The sequence below is a fragment of the Macrosteles quadrilineatus genome, unplaced genomic scaffold (genome assembly GCF_028750875.1).
Source record: "Macrosteles quadrilineatus isolate MER2022 unplaced genomic scaffold, UCM_ALF_1.0 Scaffold_1__1_contigs__length_201487025, whole genome shotgun sequence".
Taxonomy (NCBI): Eukaryota; Metazoa; Arthropoda; class Insecta; order Hemiptera; family Cicadellidae; genus Macrosteles; species Macrosteles quadrilineatus.
Window position 1 is genome coordinate 66,676,908 of NW_026542594.1, and position 16,432 is coordinate 66,693,339.

Sequence of the window (16,432 nt, forward strand, 5' to 3'; positions counted from 1 at the left end):
ACGGTTCTTCCTTAGTTTTTATAATAATGTATATAAACTACTTGGGAATTACATAGTGTAAAACTATAACCAATTAATTGCATTCTTAAAGAGGTAAGTTAGCATGTATGCGATCGAGCGACCACAATGCTTGGGCTCGGAGACACCGGCTGCGTGTTGCAAAGATAAGCAGAGCGCATTCGCCGAGCCGTCTGTGGCTGGCAGTACGGAGAGAGGAGAGGAGAGGCAGTGGTTGTGGGGGAAGGGTTGTGGGGGGAGGTATACGCACGGGCACGTCGGTTACGTCATGCCACTGCGTGTGCGCGCGCAGCACTGGAGGTGGAGCCGGATCGAGTTTCAAGCCACGGCCGCTAGGAGCGACACTGCATGGAGGGTTTACTCTACTAGTTCGGCTGAAATCATTGGCGACGGATTTTAGTACACGATAAGATGTCTAGTGTAGAGATATAAAGTCAATGGTACTGGGTAGTAACTTGATCTAATGCTCCTGTTGATTTACAGGTGGCTGTGACATGCATCTGTTTGTTTGTCATATTACCACTGACAATGGTAGGCACTGTACTGGGCCGCAACCTAGCAGGTCAGCCTGACTATCCATGCAGAATCAATGCTGTTCCTCGCCCAATCCCAGAGAAGAAGTGGTTTATGGAGCCTGCAGTGATTGTTGTTCTTGGTGGTGTATTGCCATTTGGTTCCATATTCATTGAAATGTAAGTGAATTGCTTTTCTTTCCTATTTCTTTTTTCATTGTTTTTAAAAATGTATTTAAATAGTTTGAATTCTAATACAAACTACTGTTTGATAAATTTTCAAAATTGATGTATTGAAAGTTGAAACCATTGAACAAAAAATCTTTTATCACTTGTAACTTTTTCTTCCGTAGTTGTTCTGTAACTAAATAAGCTGTACCTGTAAAATACTCAGTAAATTTGGTTACCACAAGCTCTTCTAAATACTTGGGACTCTAATCTAGGTCTAATAGTCTCGTAAACTAATGGTCTGGCCATTTTTTTTTGTATGCATTTTTCCGTGTAATTAAAACCTATGATTAGGTGACTAACTCAGCTAATCAGAGACATGATTAGTCGTACGAGGTGATTTTTTCAGGTATACAACATAAATTTACCATACTTTCTGTATTATTTGATTTAATATAGGCCTAATAAAATATATTCTTGTTAGAGATGTGCGAGCGGCTCCATTTTTGAGTTGAGCCTGACCAACAAGCTCAAAAGATCGAGCTCAAACTTTGAAAATTGAGCTCAAGCCGAGCTTTTACAATCGTGATCGTAAAACACGTCTGCAAAGTTTGCACGATCAAAAAATTCACACTTTTGCCACGATTTCATATGTTATCACGGGAGACGACAATAACGTCTACAAACTTGGTAGATGTTTAGGATTTTGTCGTGATTGCGGATGATGATAACATTTCCCTGACCACAGGATATGTCTAGGATTTTGCTGCGATCGCAGAAGACTATATGATGACATTTCCGAGAACACGGGAGACGACAATAATGCCTTCAAACTGTGTTAGATTTTCTGAATTTCGCCTCGATCGCTAATGATGACGATATCGTTTCCGTAACCACGGGAGGTGTCTATGATTTTCCTGTGATCACAGAAGAATATGATGATGTTTCCAAAAAGTTTGGGGTGCAGTTACCTAAAACAAAAACTGAACAACGACCTGCTAATATAATTGTACAGTTTGCCAACAGAAAAGTACGTAATAGGTTATTGGAGGTTAGGAAAAAAGTTGTAACAAATGCAGAGGTTACCGGACATCATAGTGGAAGAATCTACATCAGCGAAAATCTTTCCTTTTACTACAGAAACCTATTGAAGACGGCTAAAGATAAGGCAAAGAGTCTCAACTATAAGTACATCTGGTATAAATTTGGAGCGGTTCGGGTGAGGAAGGAAGATAATTCCTAGGTCATAGTAATTGATACAGAGGAAGATTAAGTTAAAATTAAGTAAGTTGTATTTTAGTTTTGTATTACATTATGGCATACTTGTAGATGGCTGAAGCTATAAATGATGATGATGAGATAAAATCAGTTAGCTGCCAAGACATAGCAGAATTAATAATTTGCGCAAAGAAACACAACTTTGATAATGGTTTAACCTTTTTTCATTTAAATATTGCATCTCTTAAAAAACATTGGAATGAGTTCATTTTGTTGTTTGACACTAGTTTTAAATTCCTGGATGTAATTGTTTTGACAGAAGTAAATATAAAGGAGAGTTTAGTAGATATGTTTAACTTAAATGGTTATAATGTTTATTTTAATTTAAGAGTGAACAGTAAAGGTGGAGGTATTTGTGTTTTTGTTAAAAAGAAATTTTCTGTAAAAAATTCTATTATTTTGGTTAAAGAAAGTTTTGAACATATGTTATTAGAGATAGAATGTAAACAAAGTAATCTAGTCTTTTGTATATTAGCTATTTATAAACCTTCGAGAACCAATGAGAAAGTTTTTATTACAGAGTTAAGTGAAGTAATTATGAGCACTAAATCTAAATATTTTATTACACTTGGAGATGTTAACATTAATTTGATGAACAAGTTTTGCTGCACTGTGAATGCATATAAAGACCTGATGGCTGCCAATGGCTTGATTTCATGTATAGACCAATACACTAGGGAAGAGATAAGACAAGGTACTTTAATACTTAAATACTTTTCTTTGAAATGGGTAGGCTGTCTAGATCCCTTATCGACCATATTTATCTTAGAGGAAACAACTTGAGGCCAAAGTCTGTTGTCACTAAACTGAAAATATCTGACCATTATCCTTGTTTAGTGAATGTACAACCGATAGAGAGAATGGGTAGTCAAAATATTGATTTATTGCAAAACTTGAGATTGGATGATAAATTAGTTGACCAAGGCATTAAAAATATAGACTGGATACCAATTAAAAATGTACAACCTTTTTCGTCTAATGCAGTTTAACAGGAATTATGTAATACTTTCAACTTCATATGTAACGAGGTGTTAGCCCGTCCTACGTACGGGAATTCAGTAGTTAGTTAAGTAAAACCGTGTACAATTCAGATCAGCTAGTTTACACAAAGACAAAGTTTCTTGCAGTTTTAATGAGAAAAATCATCTTGTAAACAAAATGTTGTGTGACCAAATATGTTTTTATTCCATCATAGGCCTATACGATATGTATTTTAAATCAGATAATTTTACAATCAAACAGCAATTCTGCAATTTTTACGATGTTAAAACCGTTGAAGTGAGATTTGCAGCCGTTTCGCACAGACGCACACTGATTATAAGTAGCCTACAGTAGAGAGAGTAATAGTCAAATGAGAAGTGTATAGACCTAGTCAACGATACCACCTTCCATAGCATACCTGCCTCTTCCGTAATTATTATCACCACAATACAACTACTATACACAATTTCCAGTAGGACTGAATAGAAACTACCTAAAATAAAACGATAATATCCAATAAAATTCACAGTACACATAATTTAACTTTGGTGTCCTAACATCAAAACTAATCGTCACACCTATCTCTGCATTAATTGCTAAATAAATAAGCGTAAACAAAGAAAAGTAAAAACAATAACAGTTTGTTTTGAAACAGCTTTTTGGTTCAAATAACATCAATTGAAAAAAGAACTGGTCACATGTAGCAGGAATATAAAAAGTAAACACGCTAGTAAAGCTAATGACGAAATTGTCAATGATTATTATCCATACCGTTATCAGTTCTATCCTTGATAATTACCCACCCTCATTGAATAAATGTACATCGTAATTAATTATTTTAAACTACAATATATTCATCGTTGAAATAAAAGTGATATTTTCACGTTTGGGGGTCGCTGATATAGGCGCTCCAAACGTAACCACAACTGAACACGATTTCATAAAAGGATGGTTTGTCTAATTGCAGTATCCTAGGTCAATGTTGACGTTGTGTTCAATCTATGTCATCCATCTATTTATCTTTGTATAAAACCCGGCTGAGGTTGTGGTGGTAATTTAAAATCGTGATTCCTGATTATTCTTGATCTTCTTTTTATGACATCAATATTTCCGCACCTAATCCAAACAAAGTTAAACCAGACAAACATTAATTGTAAACAAAAAGCGTAGCAAAAGTGATTGAAAAGTGTAGCAGTAGAATAATTTGCTTTTATCCTTTTTTATTAAGACTCGTGTACAGAGCCTCGATTTGTACGGTGGTTTAATTAATTTTTTTTTAACTGTGGTCTAATTATCTCTACTAATCTTACTTATTTACTATAATCAATGACAAAATAAGAGTAAATAAATTAACCTCATAATTCCATAGTTGATATTTAACCAGCTGTTAGTGAAAACAAATTATATCGCTCTTAAACAAATCGAAGATTACAAAGATTGCTTTTAAATATAATTTGAACATCCTAGTATTTTACTATGTATATTTAATTAATCTGTCATCGTCTTACAGAAGAATTGAACGTATCAATGATTAGCATTACACATAGTATAAATAAGTCAACCCTAAGTATGTCTTTACATTTTTATCCAAATGCTGAATTTGTGACACAAAAGCTGAATGTTTACAGCTGTTATGTTAAGCAAATTATTTTATGCCAAAAGCTAGTTTAGAATCTTAGCGTCGGCTGCTACACTTTTTAAAAATTAAAACTTAATTTCAAAAAATCTCGGGCCCTAAACTAAAATTATGGCTTCGACATTCCCTAGTTCTCAAAATTATCTTACTTTCAACACAAAAATCATGAAAATCCGTCGAGTGGTTGATTCAGAATCGTGAAATAAAAAAACACTGTTTCGTTTTAATATTATAGATAAAGCAAAAATAGTGCAGAATGTAATGCACAAACATCCTAGGAAAGCTTGGTTGAGTTGGGACATACTAAACAAAATAAAAAGAAGGGATAGGTTATTTAAACAAATGAAAAAAAATCCACAGAATATTTATTTAGCAACCGAGTATATAATATCGAGTTTTTATAATATCTTTAAATTAAATAATCTTTAAAATCCTTAAAATTTTTAAAATTTAAATATCTTTAAATTAAACGATTACTCGGTTTACTGCTATAGGGAGGGTACTAAAGTGTGTATTTATGTTAAATATTAATAGCTTAGTATAGAAAATAAATAATTTTGCCAAGTTTGATCCAAATATATCCACATATAAGCAAACTGTAACAATTTTATTTTCCTCTTTAAGAATAACATGGGAATTTTAAATTTAATATTATTTTTATTATTTATCTCAATAACCGTTAGAGATAGAGCAAACCTTGTAATATAAAAAATATGTATTTTTAGACGTTCTTTAACTTGTGTATTTACACAAATTCTCTAATACCAATAGTTTGTGAAATATTGTAAAAAAAGTTAAAATTGGCCGCCATTTTCCAAGATGGCGGCTGAAGCACAGCCGGGATTTATGGGGACTTTTGATATTTTATTTATTTAGGCTTACTAAACAACTGTGCAAAGTTTCCACTTAGTCCGAATTTGTTAGATCGATTTTCCTAATATTCTTCCACTATAGATGGATTATGAGTATATGATTTAAAAAAGTGTAATTTAGAAGCCGCTGAAGTGCTGGTTAATATAATAAATGCATCACTTGATGAAGGCAGAATGCCGACTCTGCTAAAAACTGCTATTATAAGACCTGTTTATAAATCAGGTTGCCACAATTCATACCAGAACTATCGCCCAATATCGATTCTGTCTTCAATAGATAAAATAATGGAAAGGTACATTGCACACCATTTAAATAAATACTTAGCAGAAAATGATGTTATAAATAAAAGTCAGTATGGTTTCCAGATAAACAAAAGTACAGAGTTATTGCTAAAAGATTTTTCTAACAATATTAACAAAGAATTAGGGCAGGGCAATCAAGTAATAGTAACCTTTATAGACTTTACTAAAGCTTTTGGTACACTGCAGTTTGATCAATACAAGCTGCTGCTCATGGCATGTCTGAGCGCTCTATTCGACGAATTTTGCTGAAGTTTTTGGACGATTGCTATTTTATATGGGTGAAAGTGAAGGTCTGAGTGCAAAATTCGTCGAATAGAGCGCTCAGACATGCCATGAGCAGCAGCTTGTCCACGCGCCGGGCGATGCGGGCTCGTTAGCACAGTTTGTCGCACTCGCTCCACGTTCTCCGGCGTCCTCACTGACCTTGGACGGCCTGTAGGCCTACGTTTTGCAGTTGATCCTGTGGATCTAAAGGTATCCACCCACAATTTGATGGTGTTTCGGGATGGGATAGGTTCCCCACGAGCCACATTAAAATGCCTACGAAACTTACGTTCCGTATCAACAACAGAATCGCCATTTTTAAAATACGCCTCAACGACAAACGCGCGATGTATACCGGTCCACTGCTCTATGGCGACTGAAATGGCATCACTTGGCCTTGAGAATGAGCCGCTCCCCACCACCCTCCTCCACTTGGCTGCCGGACTGTACTCGCTTGAAAACCCTCAGATATTTCTGCCGCTCCCTGTATATTTAATTACTAAAATGAAAAATCAACATCTATTTTTTAATTACTTTGAATAACAAATGCAGGATACCTAAATGAATTGTAAGTTTTTTAAAGGAAAAAAAGCAACTTGGCTCTGGAATAATTATTGAGAAGAAAGGGAGGATACACAACTAACTCACCTGAATAAAGAAGTCTCAGGAGGTCAATATAACACATAAAAAGAACACACTAGTGTACTTTTTCGTAAAGTACGCTGATAGTGTTGTTGTGGAAAGATTTTCATATGCTGAATTCGCAGTTGTGACTTGTGATGGTTATAAATTGAAGCATTGAAATGGAATGATGTTGGGATGAAATAAAACAACAGAATACCATGATTTATTTGGTTGAGGTTACAGATTATTCCTAGGTTTATTTAATATTCGAAAGTTCGAATAGAATACTAAAGTATTCGTTCAACTATTCAAACTTTCAAATATTTGCACACCCCTAATTATAAGGTATACTGAATAGCCTAGGATCAATAAAAAAAATAATGGTATTATCTTTTGTGTTTGCAGGTATTTTATTTTCACTTCATTCTGGGCATACAAGATCTACTACGTTTACGGCTTCATGCTGCTAGTCTTCCTAATCCTAATGATAGTTACTGTTTGTGTGACTATTGTATGCACCTATTTCCTGCTCAATGCCGAGGATTACCGATGGTAAATGATATTGATTCTACAACCATAGTATTTAAATTTAAGATTGTGTAAATGTGTTTCATAAATGAAATTAAATTAGCATTCCAGAAAAAAAGACTGTTTGGAATGGACCAATTCTGTTCTGTACATTAGATACTAGCAAAATACCCGTCCTTTGTACAGTAGACCCCCTCTTAACCGACCTCGCATTAACCAATAGTCGAATTATCCGCCCGAACGGTTCTTTTTTACCGCACACCAGTATTCCAACCAAACAACACAAAACAGTGTGCTTTTATCAAGCATGTAATCCGTTTTCGCTTGGAGATAGGTTGACAACACTTAAAGATATTACGACTGCGATCAACTGGTGCAGCGTTTCCCATTTTGTTCAATGTTTGGATTTAACATAACCTAAAAACGAGTTGTACAGTGTTTGAGAGACTAATTAACTATATGATTTATAGTAACTGTAGGGAAAATATAATGTGTAACACCGAGTGCAAACTGCCTTTGCTGCACTCGAGAAACTTTACACCAGGTCCACAGTGATGATAGCCGGGTATGTAAAATTCTACAGGTAAAATACAGGGTGAATAAAAAAGTCAAGACTCCCCCAACTTTTTCTAAGTTAGAACACAGTATAGTCTTCTTGTATACAGACACAGGGTTTAACTGTAGAACTGCATGCAAAAACCACGATATAGCATACTCTGATCGAACTATGGTAAAATATACACAGGTACCCTTTTGGTGGTCGTGCAAACTTAAGACAAGATTTTGAAAAGTTTTAGTGTCCCCAAAAAATGAGGGATTTCGGGCTCAACTGGAGATTACTCTATGTATAAGATGTATTAACCTTTAAACATTAAATCAAATCAAATCATCTTTATTTTGCACAGAAAAAACTGTATAATAGCGTCACAAGAATATATAATAAAACTAAATTAAATTATAAATGCTGTTAGAACTCAAATGTAACTGTATTTACCAAACGTAATTACCAATTTCATTTTAAACAGTATGATTAAAATTGGCATTCTGTTGATTACGTTTTTTAACCCGTCCTTATGACAGTGTATTATCTGGATCCGGGTCCGGTACCGACATTTTCTTGGATCCGCCCATCACTAATATATACTCATTAATTTATACCCATTTATTTACAAGACTTATCAGCTTTAGTTTTAGTTATTAGAACTAGTTTCATCTAGTCAATTGGATCTTACATCCCATTGTGTAGTATTTTTTAATATTTATGTATGGTATCGGCTTGTTAAAATTACACCAGTTTTATTTATAGTTAATATAGTTACCAAATTATTTCCCTAGCAAGTATGATTGTTTGAACTGATTATTTATTTATTGTCTGGAAACCTTTGAATATATTGTTTAATGTCATTCATGTTTTGAGTTATTATCACGGTGATTACCCTATTATAATTTGACAAAATCTATTGTAACGCATGTTATTTAATGATTAATAAAGATTTGACTTGATTTTATTAAGGCAAAATATAGGCTTCATTTATTGCATTTTCCATTACTACTACGCAGATTGATTTGTTACTTATTGTGTCATGATTAAAACAGTGTATTCTGCCACTGTTCAGTCAAAACCCCTTCTGTAAGTCCAATTGAAGGCCAGGGCAATGTCATTAATTGATTTACATTGTTTTCAATTACCGGCTATTTTACAAGCATGATTTATATTCAGTCCAAGAAAAGGAAAAAACAAATTGTCACTCCAAGTTGAACTTGTAGGTATTTACACATTTTTCATTAAGCCAATTACATTTCAGGCAGTGGACGAGTTTTCTTGCAGCAGCTTCTACATCTGGTTATGTTTACATGTATTCATTCTACTACTTCTTTTTCAAAACAAAGTAAGTGTATTTTAATTTGACTAAACAACACACATGTAACTATATGGGTAAAAACACACACACAGTGATTCAAAGATTTTAATTTATTGTTTGCAAATTACATGCAAACTTAGGGCCTACTATGAGCGCGTTCTGGGAACATGCACCGGTGCACCGGTGTTGCCCCGGTGCAAAATATGTGTTGTTCTGGGAGACCGGTGAGTTAACCTAGCAGACAGCTATTTCCTCTTTTTCCTCCACCGGTGCAAGATTTATGCACCGGAGAAATTGTACGGTGCATAATACACCGGCGGCCTCTGATTGGTCAGTTTCTTTGACAACAGCCTGCAGCTATGGCAAGATGGCGGGTCCACCGAATAATGTTCATTAGTTTTATAGGTTATGTTGCGTAATGAGTGAAAATTTGTTCAATGAGGGGGTTATATTACGTAATAAATAATAATTTTAAATTTTATTCCGTGAGGGCAAGTTTGTTTGTTTGGTTTAAATATTATAAAGCAAATAGTAGGTGAATGTGTAAATTATAATCCGATGTGTACCGTAAACCGGTGAATAACCGTTCTGGGATACCAAGACTCTTGCCCCGGGGCGGTACCGATGAATAAGTCACCGGTTAATCTGCACCGGTGCACCGGTACATGTTCCCAGAACGCGCCCGATGTGACATCTGTCGCTGCATGTGTGCGATGTCAGTCACTCTGGATCAACTGCTATAAGTTAGTGTGTTTTCACCCTAAGAGGCTCACTTAATTTTTTTAAAGATTTTTGTTCCGTTAAAACCAGTGCTTGATTTGTTAAAGATGAGGTGCCGGAACTGTAACCTATGTACAGTAGTTAATAGGGGTGTGCGATGCATCAAAAATGGATCGAAATTTCGATTCGATTCTATTCGATGCATCGAATCGCGATTCGATTCAGTGGTGGTCAAAAAACGATTCGATTCATGAGGGAGTCAGTATCCATATACGAAAACGCCTGCAGAAAGTCAATGCAATACCCGCAATACAGGAGCGCGTTGCTGTTGCGTTTCCTTTACGAAGGCGTTCTTATTTAATACATTCTTTGCATTAAATATAACTTTAATTGTTTTATAATTTTTTGTTTTGACATTGCAAATGATGAGAGGTTTTGTTTTTTGTCTTGATGTAAGCAGCGTGAAAAATATTTTACTACTGTAAACCTAGCCAAAACAAGATAGGTTACTCCAAAATCATTTTAAAAATAAGTCTGAAAAATTGTTACTTAATACTTAACTAGTAAGATTAATGTTATAGACTGATACATTTGGTATTTTTATTAGGGGTCTGCCGATCCCCGAATGTTCGGGCAAAAGAAAAAAAGAACAATTTATTTCCAATGAAACACTCTTATATTATTATATCTATTATTACAGAGGAATTAAAATGTTCAAATGAGAATTAAAGATTAAGTTGGCTCACAACCTAAAGACACAACAGAGCAATTGCCGCACTGCCACTAGCCAGAGCCAGTCTAGTCGTCTACTGACAAGAGTGACAAGACAAAAGCCGTGACGCAACACTAACAGTGCAAAGAAAACAAAGTCAAAAGAATAGAAAGACTATTTATCCAGACATACTAGTTTACTCATTTATTGTTTATTCCATACCTAATAAAAAAAGAAATATCTGATAATAGTGAACAGATCAGTATCTTGGTTAGATGGGATTAAAAAAATATATTTCTAAGATCCAGTACAATATTTACAACTCACAAATTGCAATGAATTAATTTCTTTGAAAATGATCTGTAACAGTTTTGTGTTTTTGAATAAAGAAATAAATTTTTTTGTCTCTACTTCCTTGTTTCATCACTTTAATTTTGTCAGCAATTGAAGCAACTGGGTAGCAACCGGGTTGTGTAAGAGGGGAGGGGGAGGGTCTATGACCTTGAATGCACACATCGTTGCCCGGGCCTGGCTGTTGAGAGTGGTTCATTGTTTTTGTTGACATACTACTACCCTTCCTTCAGAGAAAAAGACCCTGCTGTTCCAAAAACATTTTGGGTAGTTTAAAAACATTGACCTGTTGTCCAAGGGCACTAGAAGTTAGCATTTAACTTTCTTATCTCTTAATTTAATATTATTTTAATCTTCTATATATTATTTAAGAGTTACTTTTCGGGTAACTTTTCGGGGGCTAATTAATTGTGATATTGTTTGGCTTTATTTTATGGATTTTTAATTCTTTTCATTCATTAGCTATCAAAATCAGTTGTTTTAGGATTTTAATCTCGTGCAGTAGGTCTATACTACTGTATGACATGATATGCATTTTTTACAGTCCTTAATAATTATACCATAAACAATGTTTGTGTGTTATTTACTGTTTTTGAGTTTTATAGTAAATTAGTTTACACAATATCTTTTCTTCAATGAGTTCTCCACTTGTCATGTTGCTTAGCCTATTACTATTTTAGGCCCTATAAAAATAATGCCTATGTAAAGCTGTAGGCCTACTCATGCCAATAATAGATAATTCTTTATTTATGATGATGTAACAAATAATGTAAGTGTGAGGTTATTATACTAAGGAAGTTAGGAGGTAGGGAATGAATGATACATATTGCATGGTGGAAACATATTATTTTTATTTTCTTCTTGCTTGCAGTCCTGAAGCCGGTCCACAGGCCCTAAACTTGTGATATGTAAATTTATTTCTTAATGGTCTTTTTATATTAAGTTCCATTCAAATTTGTTGTAATTTAGCTACCGGTACCTATTTAGTTATTTAAACAGTTATTAAAATGAGAATGAATGTCTTGATAAAAAAAATTATTTTCTTCTTTCTTGCAGTTGAGCCAATTCCAAGTAAAACTTATGAAATAGGGAAGTAAAGCAGCTCACTGGTATTTCCAGCAATACAGGTTATTCTAATCCCTATGATTGAAAATAAATATTTTTTCACCTAAAATGCATATGTTAAGTATGAATAGGCCTACCACATCAACAAAAATTTGTATTACACAAATGTGGTAAATTTGAATTATTGTTAATCCACTCAATTGACAATTATGAATAGAAAAATACCGTATTGCTTCGAATCGAGTTGCATCGAATCGAATCGAAAATCTTTTGAATCGAATCGTTGCTTCGAATCGAAAATTTTTTGCTGCTTCGCACACCCCTAGTAGTTAATGTGATTTTATACCTATTTATTTATGTACCTTTATGCCAATATTTTTATCCTGCGTGAGAGGTACCGGAACTACCTTAACCATGTAAAGAAAATAAGTTGAGTTTTTTTTGTAATTTCCATTCCATTTATTTTTGCTGATAATCAATGTTCTTTGTAATAAATCTTGTTTTGTTTTGGATAAATATTACTGTTTTTCATGTTCTTCCCCAAATCGAGCACAGGTTAAAACATTGTACTTAACTTTGTTACAGATTTAAATTTTAATTGTAGGTACTGGATGTAAAAAAAATTATCATCAAAAGAACACAATGGAATACGAATACATATTGTTTTGTAGAAAAAGAAACCTTGAACGTGTAAAGAAAATAAGTTGAGTTTTTTTTTTTTTAATAATTTCCATTCCATCTATTTTTGCAGATAATCAATGTTCTATTGTAATAAATCTTGTTTTGTTTTAGATAAATATTACTGTTTTTCATGTTAAATATTGGTTGCCCTTTCAGAATGTACGGGCTCTTCCAAACAGCCTTCTATTTTGGTTACATGGCGCTGTTCTCTGCTGCGCTGGGGATCATGTGTGGAACGGTCGGCTACATGGGCACATCACTCTTTGTCCGCAAAATATACTCCACTGTCAAGATTGATTAAAATGTTTTTAAAGGTAAATATGTTTTTTTTTCAAATGATATTGTAGACTCCCACTGATTGTGCACTATATTGGATCAGGTAGTTCTGGATAAGGGAGATGTCCAGGTTACTGGATGGCAATGGAAATCTGACTTAAATGAAGAAAATTAAATTTCTAACCGTCGGTAGGGAATTTAAGGCTGCGTTTACTTTGGAGGCACGCTGGGGCAAGTAAAATGGTGGTGCACGATTGGTCAAGTTTGCCATTTGAAACAAAATTGTAGCAGATTGCTGTAAACTTGTGGCGAATTGTCCAGTCATGGTTACAGTGCTCATCTAAAACTATAAAGAAGCTACCAGAGAATGACACTCAATTAAAATATTTGGCTGTCCAGCTGTTGATTTAAAGGTAGGGTCAGGCGGAGGGGATGGAATTGCTTCCCCTCAAACCCCCTAAATATCACGAACCGAGAATTACGAAACAGCCTAACTCAAAGAAATGTTTTGCCTTCTTGTAAGAGTGGTGTTGAAGACACTGATGGTGTGAAATATACATTTTTACCATTATTGTTAGGTTAGATCAAATTATTTAATATATTTTTGGTACTTATTATATCAACGGTGAACCCCTATTTATTAGCTCGCTTTCTTGTCCGGTACAAATTTTGCAATCAATTTTATACTAACTTCCCGATGAGCTAGAGACTTGAAACTTGAAACATAGCTCACAAATGGAAAACAATGCAATATTATATCATTTAATTTTCATATTTACCTTGGGCTACGCCCCATGGGCTTGTTTTTTTATCACATATCTACATATAGAATTTTTCCTTTCAGAGTACAACTTTGACATCACCAGAAGGATTGAGGAACACACAGATCAAGCAACATCTCTCCATTAGTGAATGTGAAAGTGTCTTGTAAAAGTAACAGTTTTTTAATGTGCTGTTCTCACAAACCTCAATAGCAAACCTTATGTGAAATTATTTATGTTCAAGTGATATATTGTAGTGTTGGTATTGGTTGTGTATGTACATCATTGACATCTTAAAAGTAATATTAATGCACAAATACTTTGTTTATTACATACATTGAAACAAAACTTTATTGAGTACTTATAAACATGTTTCAAAACATTTCCTTAAAATGTTTTATCTGAAATGTTTTCAGTTTAAGGTGATAGTACAGACAATGATATCTATACACTTATTTAATACGCAAGCAGGATTTTTGTGACAATTACTCCTCCGAAACTACTAAACCGATTGACATGTTTTTGGTGTCATTGGAAAGAGCGTAACGTGAAGTTGTGCAGGAAACTTTCTTTTTTGGTAAATAATTAGAGAGTGGGGCCCTTTAAAGTTTTGTATTTCTCCATAAGATTAACATGGGAAACAAACATTGTTTTGAAACACCAGCTGTTGTCAGAAATTAAATATTAATAATTGGTCTCCATGGAAGCATGAGAAAATTCACTGCTTTGACATTTAAATTCAAACAACCAGATCTGTCAAATGCCTATTTCACAATTTCAGACAGCTGATCAAAAAAAAATCAAATGTGGTAGGTTTATTTAATCTTAAACTTTATGATAGATTATTTATTATAAATCTATTTCAATGATTATGAAACAAATTTTTCCCGTTGCGAAGCAAAAATTATAAGTGAGAAGAAGAACATATGTTAATTGTAAACAGTCAATCTGTAAATTATATATGTTGTATTAAAAATGTTTATAGTTTTGGATTTTGGTTTGTGTTTAATGATGATATAAGTTAATTATTATTGAATTTTTATTTTAAGGATTTGGCATATGGTATGCCTATGATAAATAACACCATTTCAGAGTTCTGCCAATTTTTGCCTAACTCTGTTCTGTAAAGTTTAAAGTAGCCTACCTACACCTTATGGTCTACAAATTTGCTAAATAACTTAGGTACGGTACATTATAACAGCTGACAGCCTTTTTACGTCGACTTAAAATGTAAGCTTACATTTTCCCGTCCATGGGAAGTTTAATAGTTAAAACCAACCCCCTTGAACTGGAATAGGACTGTTATGTAAATTGTGAGTATTTCCATTAGTAAATAATCTTTTAGTCGACTCTTTTAAAATCATCGGAAATTATGACTTATAATAACTCTTATAAATAACTCCTGTACTTCTTTGCAATTGCTCGATTTCAAGCTACATGTACACTAGGTTAATATTGTAGTTAGATAATGTTACTTAATTTCTTTATTTACTAAATATTTTATCCTTCATAATTAGTTTTTGGTTTGTTCTTTAAAAGTAATGTTGACTAAAAAATCAGCTGTGTAAACCTAATATCTCATTGTTAGAAAATATTTTTGCATTATGGTTTATTAGATACTAAATATAATTATTGGACCTTTTTCATCCAAAACAAGAAACCATAATTAATCTTTGTGAATATCAGGAAATCTGTTAGCTGAAATAATATTTATTTGTTATGATAACTCACATTTGCTATCACCTACTAATCTCTAAAACCTGTGATATTGGTACTTTTTCTGAGATAATACTACTCCTTTCAATATTTTACCAACCAATCTAAATATTAACAAATTTTACTTGTATCTTAATTCCACGTAAAGGTGAGGCCTATTTAATGTGTTGAACATTAGGTCTACCCGGTGGTAATTTTTTATAATCAATGGCAAAGACACATTCAAGCGCTTGTTCACTGCTTATCGTTCAGGTAGTGATCTGTGTATGTTTATAATAAGGTTGAAGGCATTTATACTTTTTGGATCGAACTCCGCCTTGCAATGTAATCTACATTTTGTGATTAGCTGGAGTTAACATTGCCAACTACAGATTTTGTTCCATATAGGTATATTTATTGTTTTTTTGTTGTTAATATTTAATGTTTGTATCATATTAATAAATTTGTACCTTGTATATAGCCCTCCCAAGCAGTGTCTGTGGATTTAGTAAAATTATTTTATAGTATTTTTTATCATTTAGAGAATGTAAATAGATGTTGAGGTAGCGTAAGTGTTGAAGCTGTGCACTCTTGTGTCTAGGAAACTGTATCACGCTGTCCATCAAGTTGGATGTATTATTTTAATAAAGACAATGGTTAAATAAACCATCTTATGTGTTTTTTTTTTTTGCATTTGTACACGTAAATCTGAAAATCAATGAGAAATCATCTGTTCATTTTGGTAAACTTACTGTGATCAACATAGGCTGTTGTGCTTGTTGCCTAAATTATCTTACACTAGAGGTCGGCCAGTGGTCGAATACTCGGATCAAAAATATTGAATGTACTGCCTCTATTTTCACCCCAAGCTGTTAATAAAACATGTGAGTGATTGGAATTTCTTCAATTGATTTGATTTTCTGTTTATATTTTGTTGTTATTTCGTCACCAACATGGCAACCCATATGGCCCGTGTTAATTTTTTAAAATTTTAAATTCATTTTTTGTGCTTATCTTTGAGCCTATTTTAATTTATAAAAGGACTCTGCACACCTACAGAAAAATAGCTGTCTAACAGTATGCGTAGATTTTCCATACAATGCACACGAGCTGAGAAAAAAGGTT

The 16,432-nt window shown here is 33.6% G+C and overlaps 1 protein-coding gene across 1 annotated transcript in view; it reads left to right on the forward strand.

Moving 5' to 3' along the window:
• Positions 1-15,977, forward strand: part of LOC128983455 (transmembrane 9 superfamily member 3-like) — a 68,531-nt gene extending 52,554 nt beyond the window's left edge. Inside the window, exons 8-12 of the mRNA XM_054402752.1 lie at positions 502-710; positions 7,062-7,208; positions 8,990-9,073; positions 12,732-12,889; positions 13,696-15,977. Of these exons, the coding sequence (XP_054258727.1) occupies positions 502-710; positions 7,062-7,208; positions 8,990-9,073; positions 12,732-12,876 (585 nt within the window). The 3' untranslated portion in view covers positions 12,877-12,889; positions 13,696-15,977. The remainder of the gene's footprint in view (positions 1-501; positions 711-7,061; positions 7,209-8,989; positions 9,074-12,731; positions 12,890-13,695) is intronic.
• Positions 15,978-16,432: the final 455 nt, after the last annotated feature.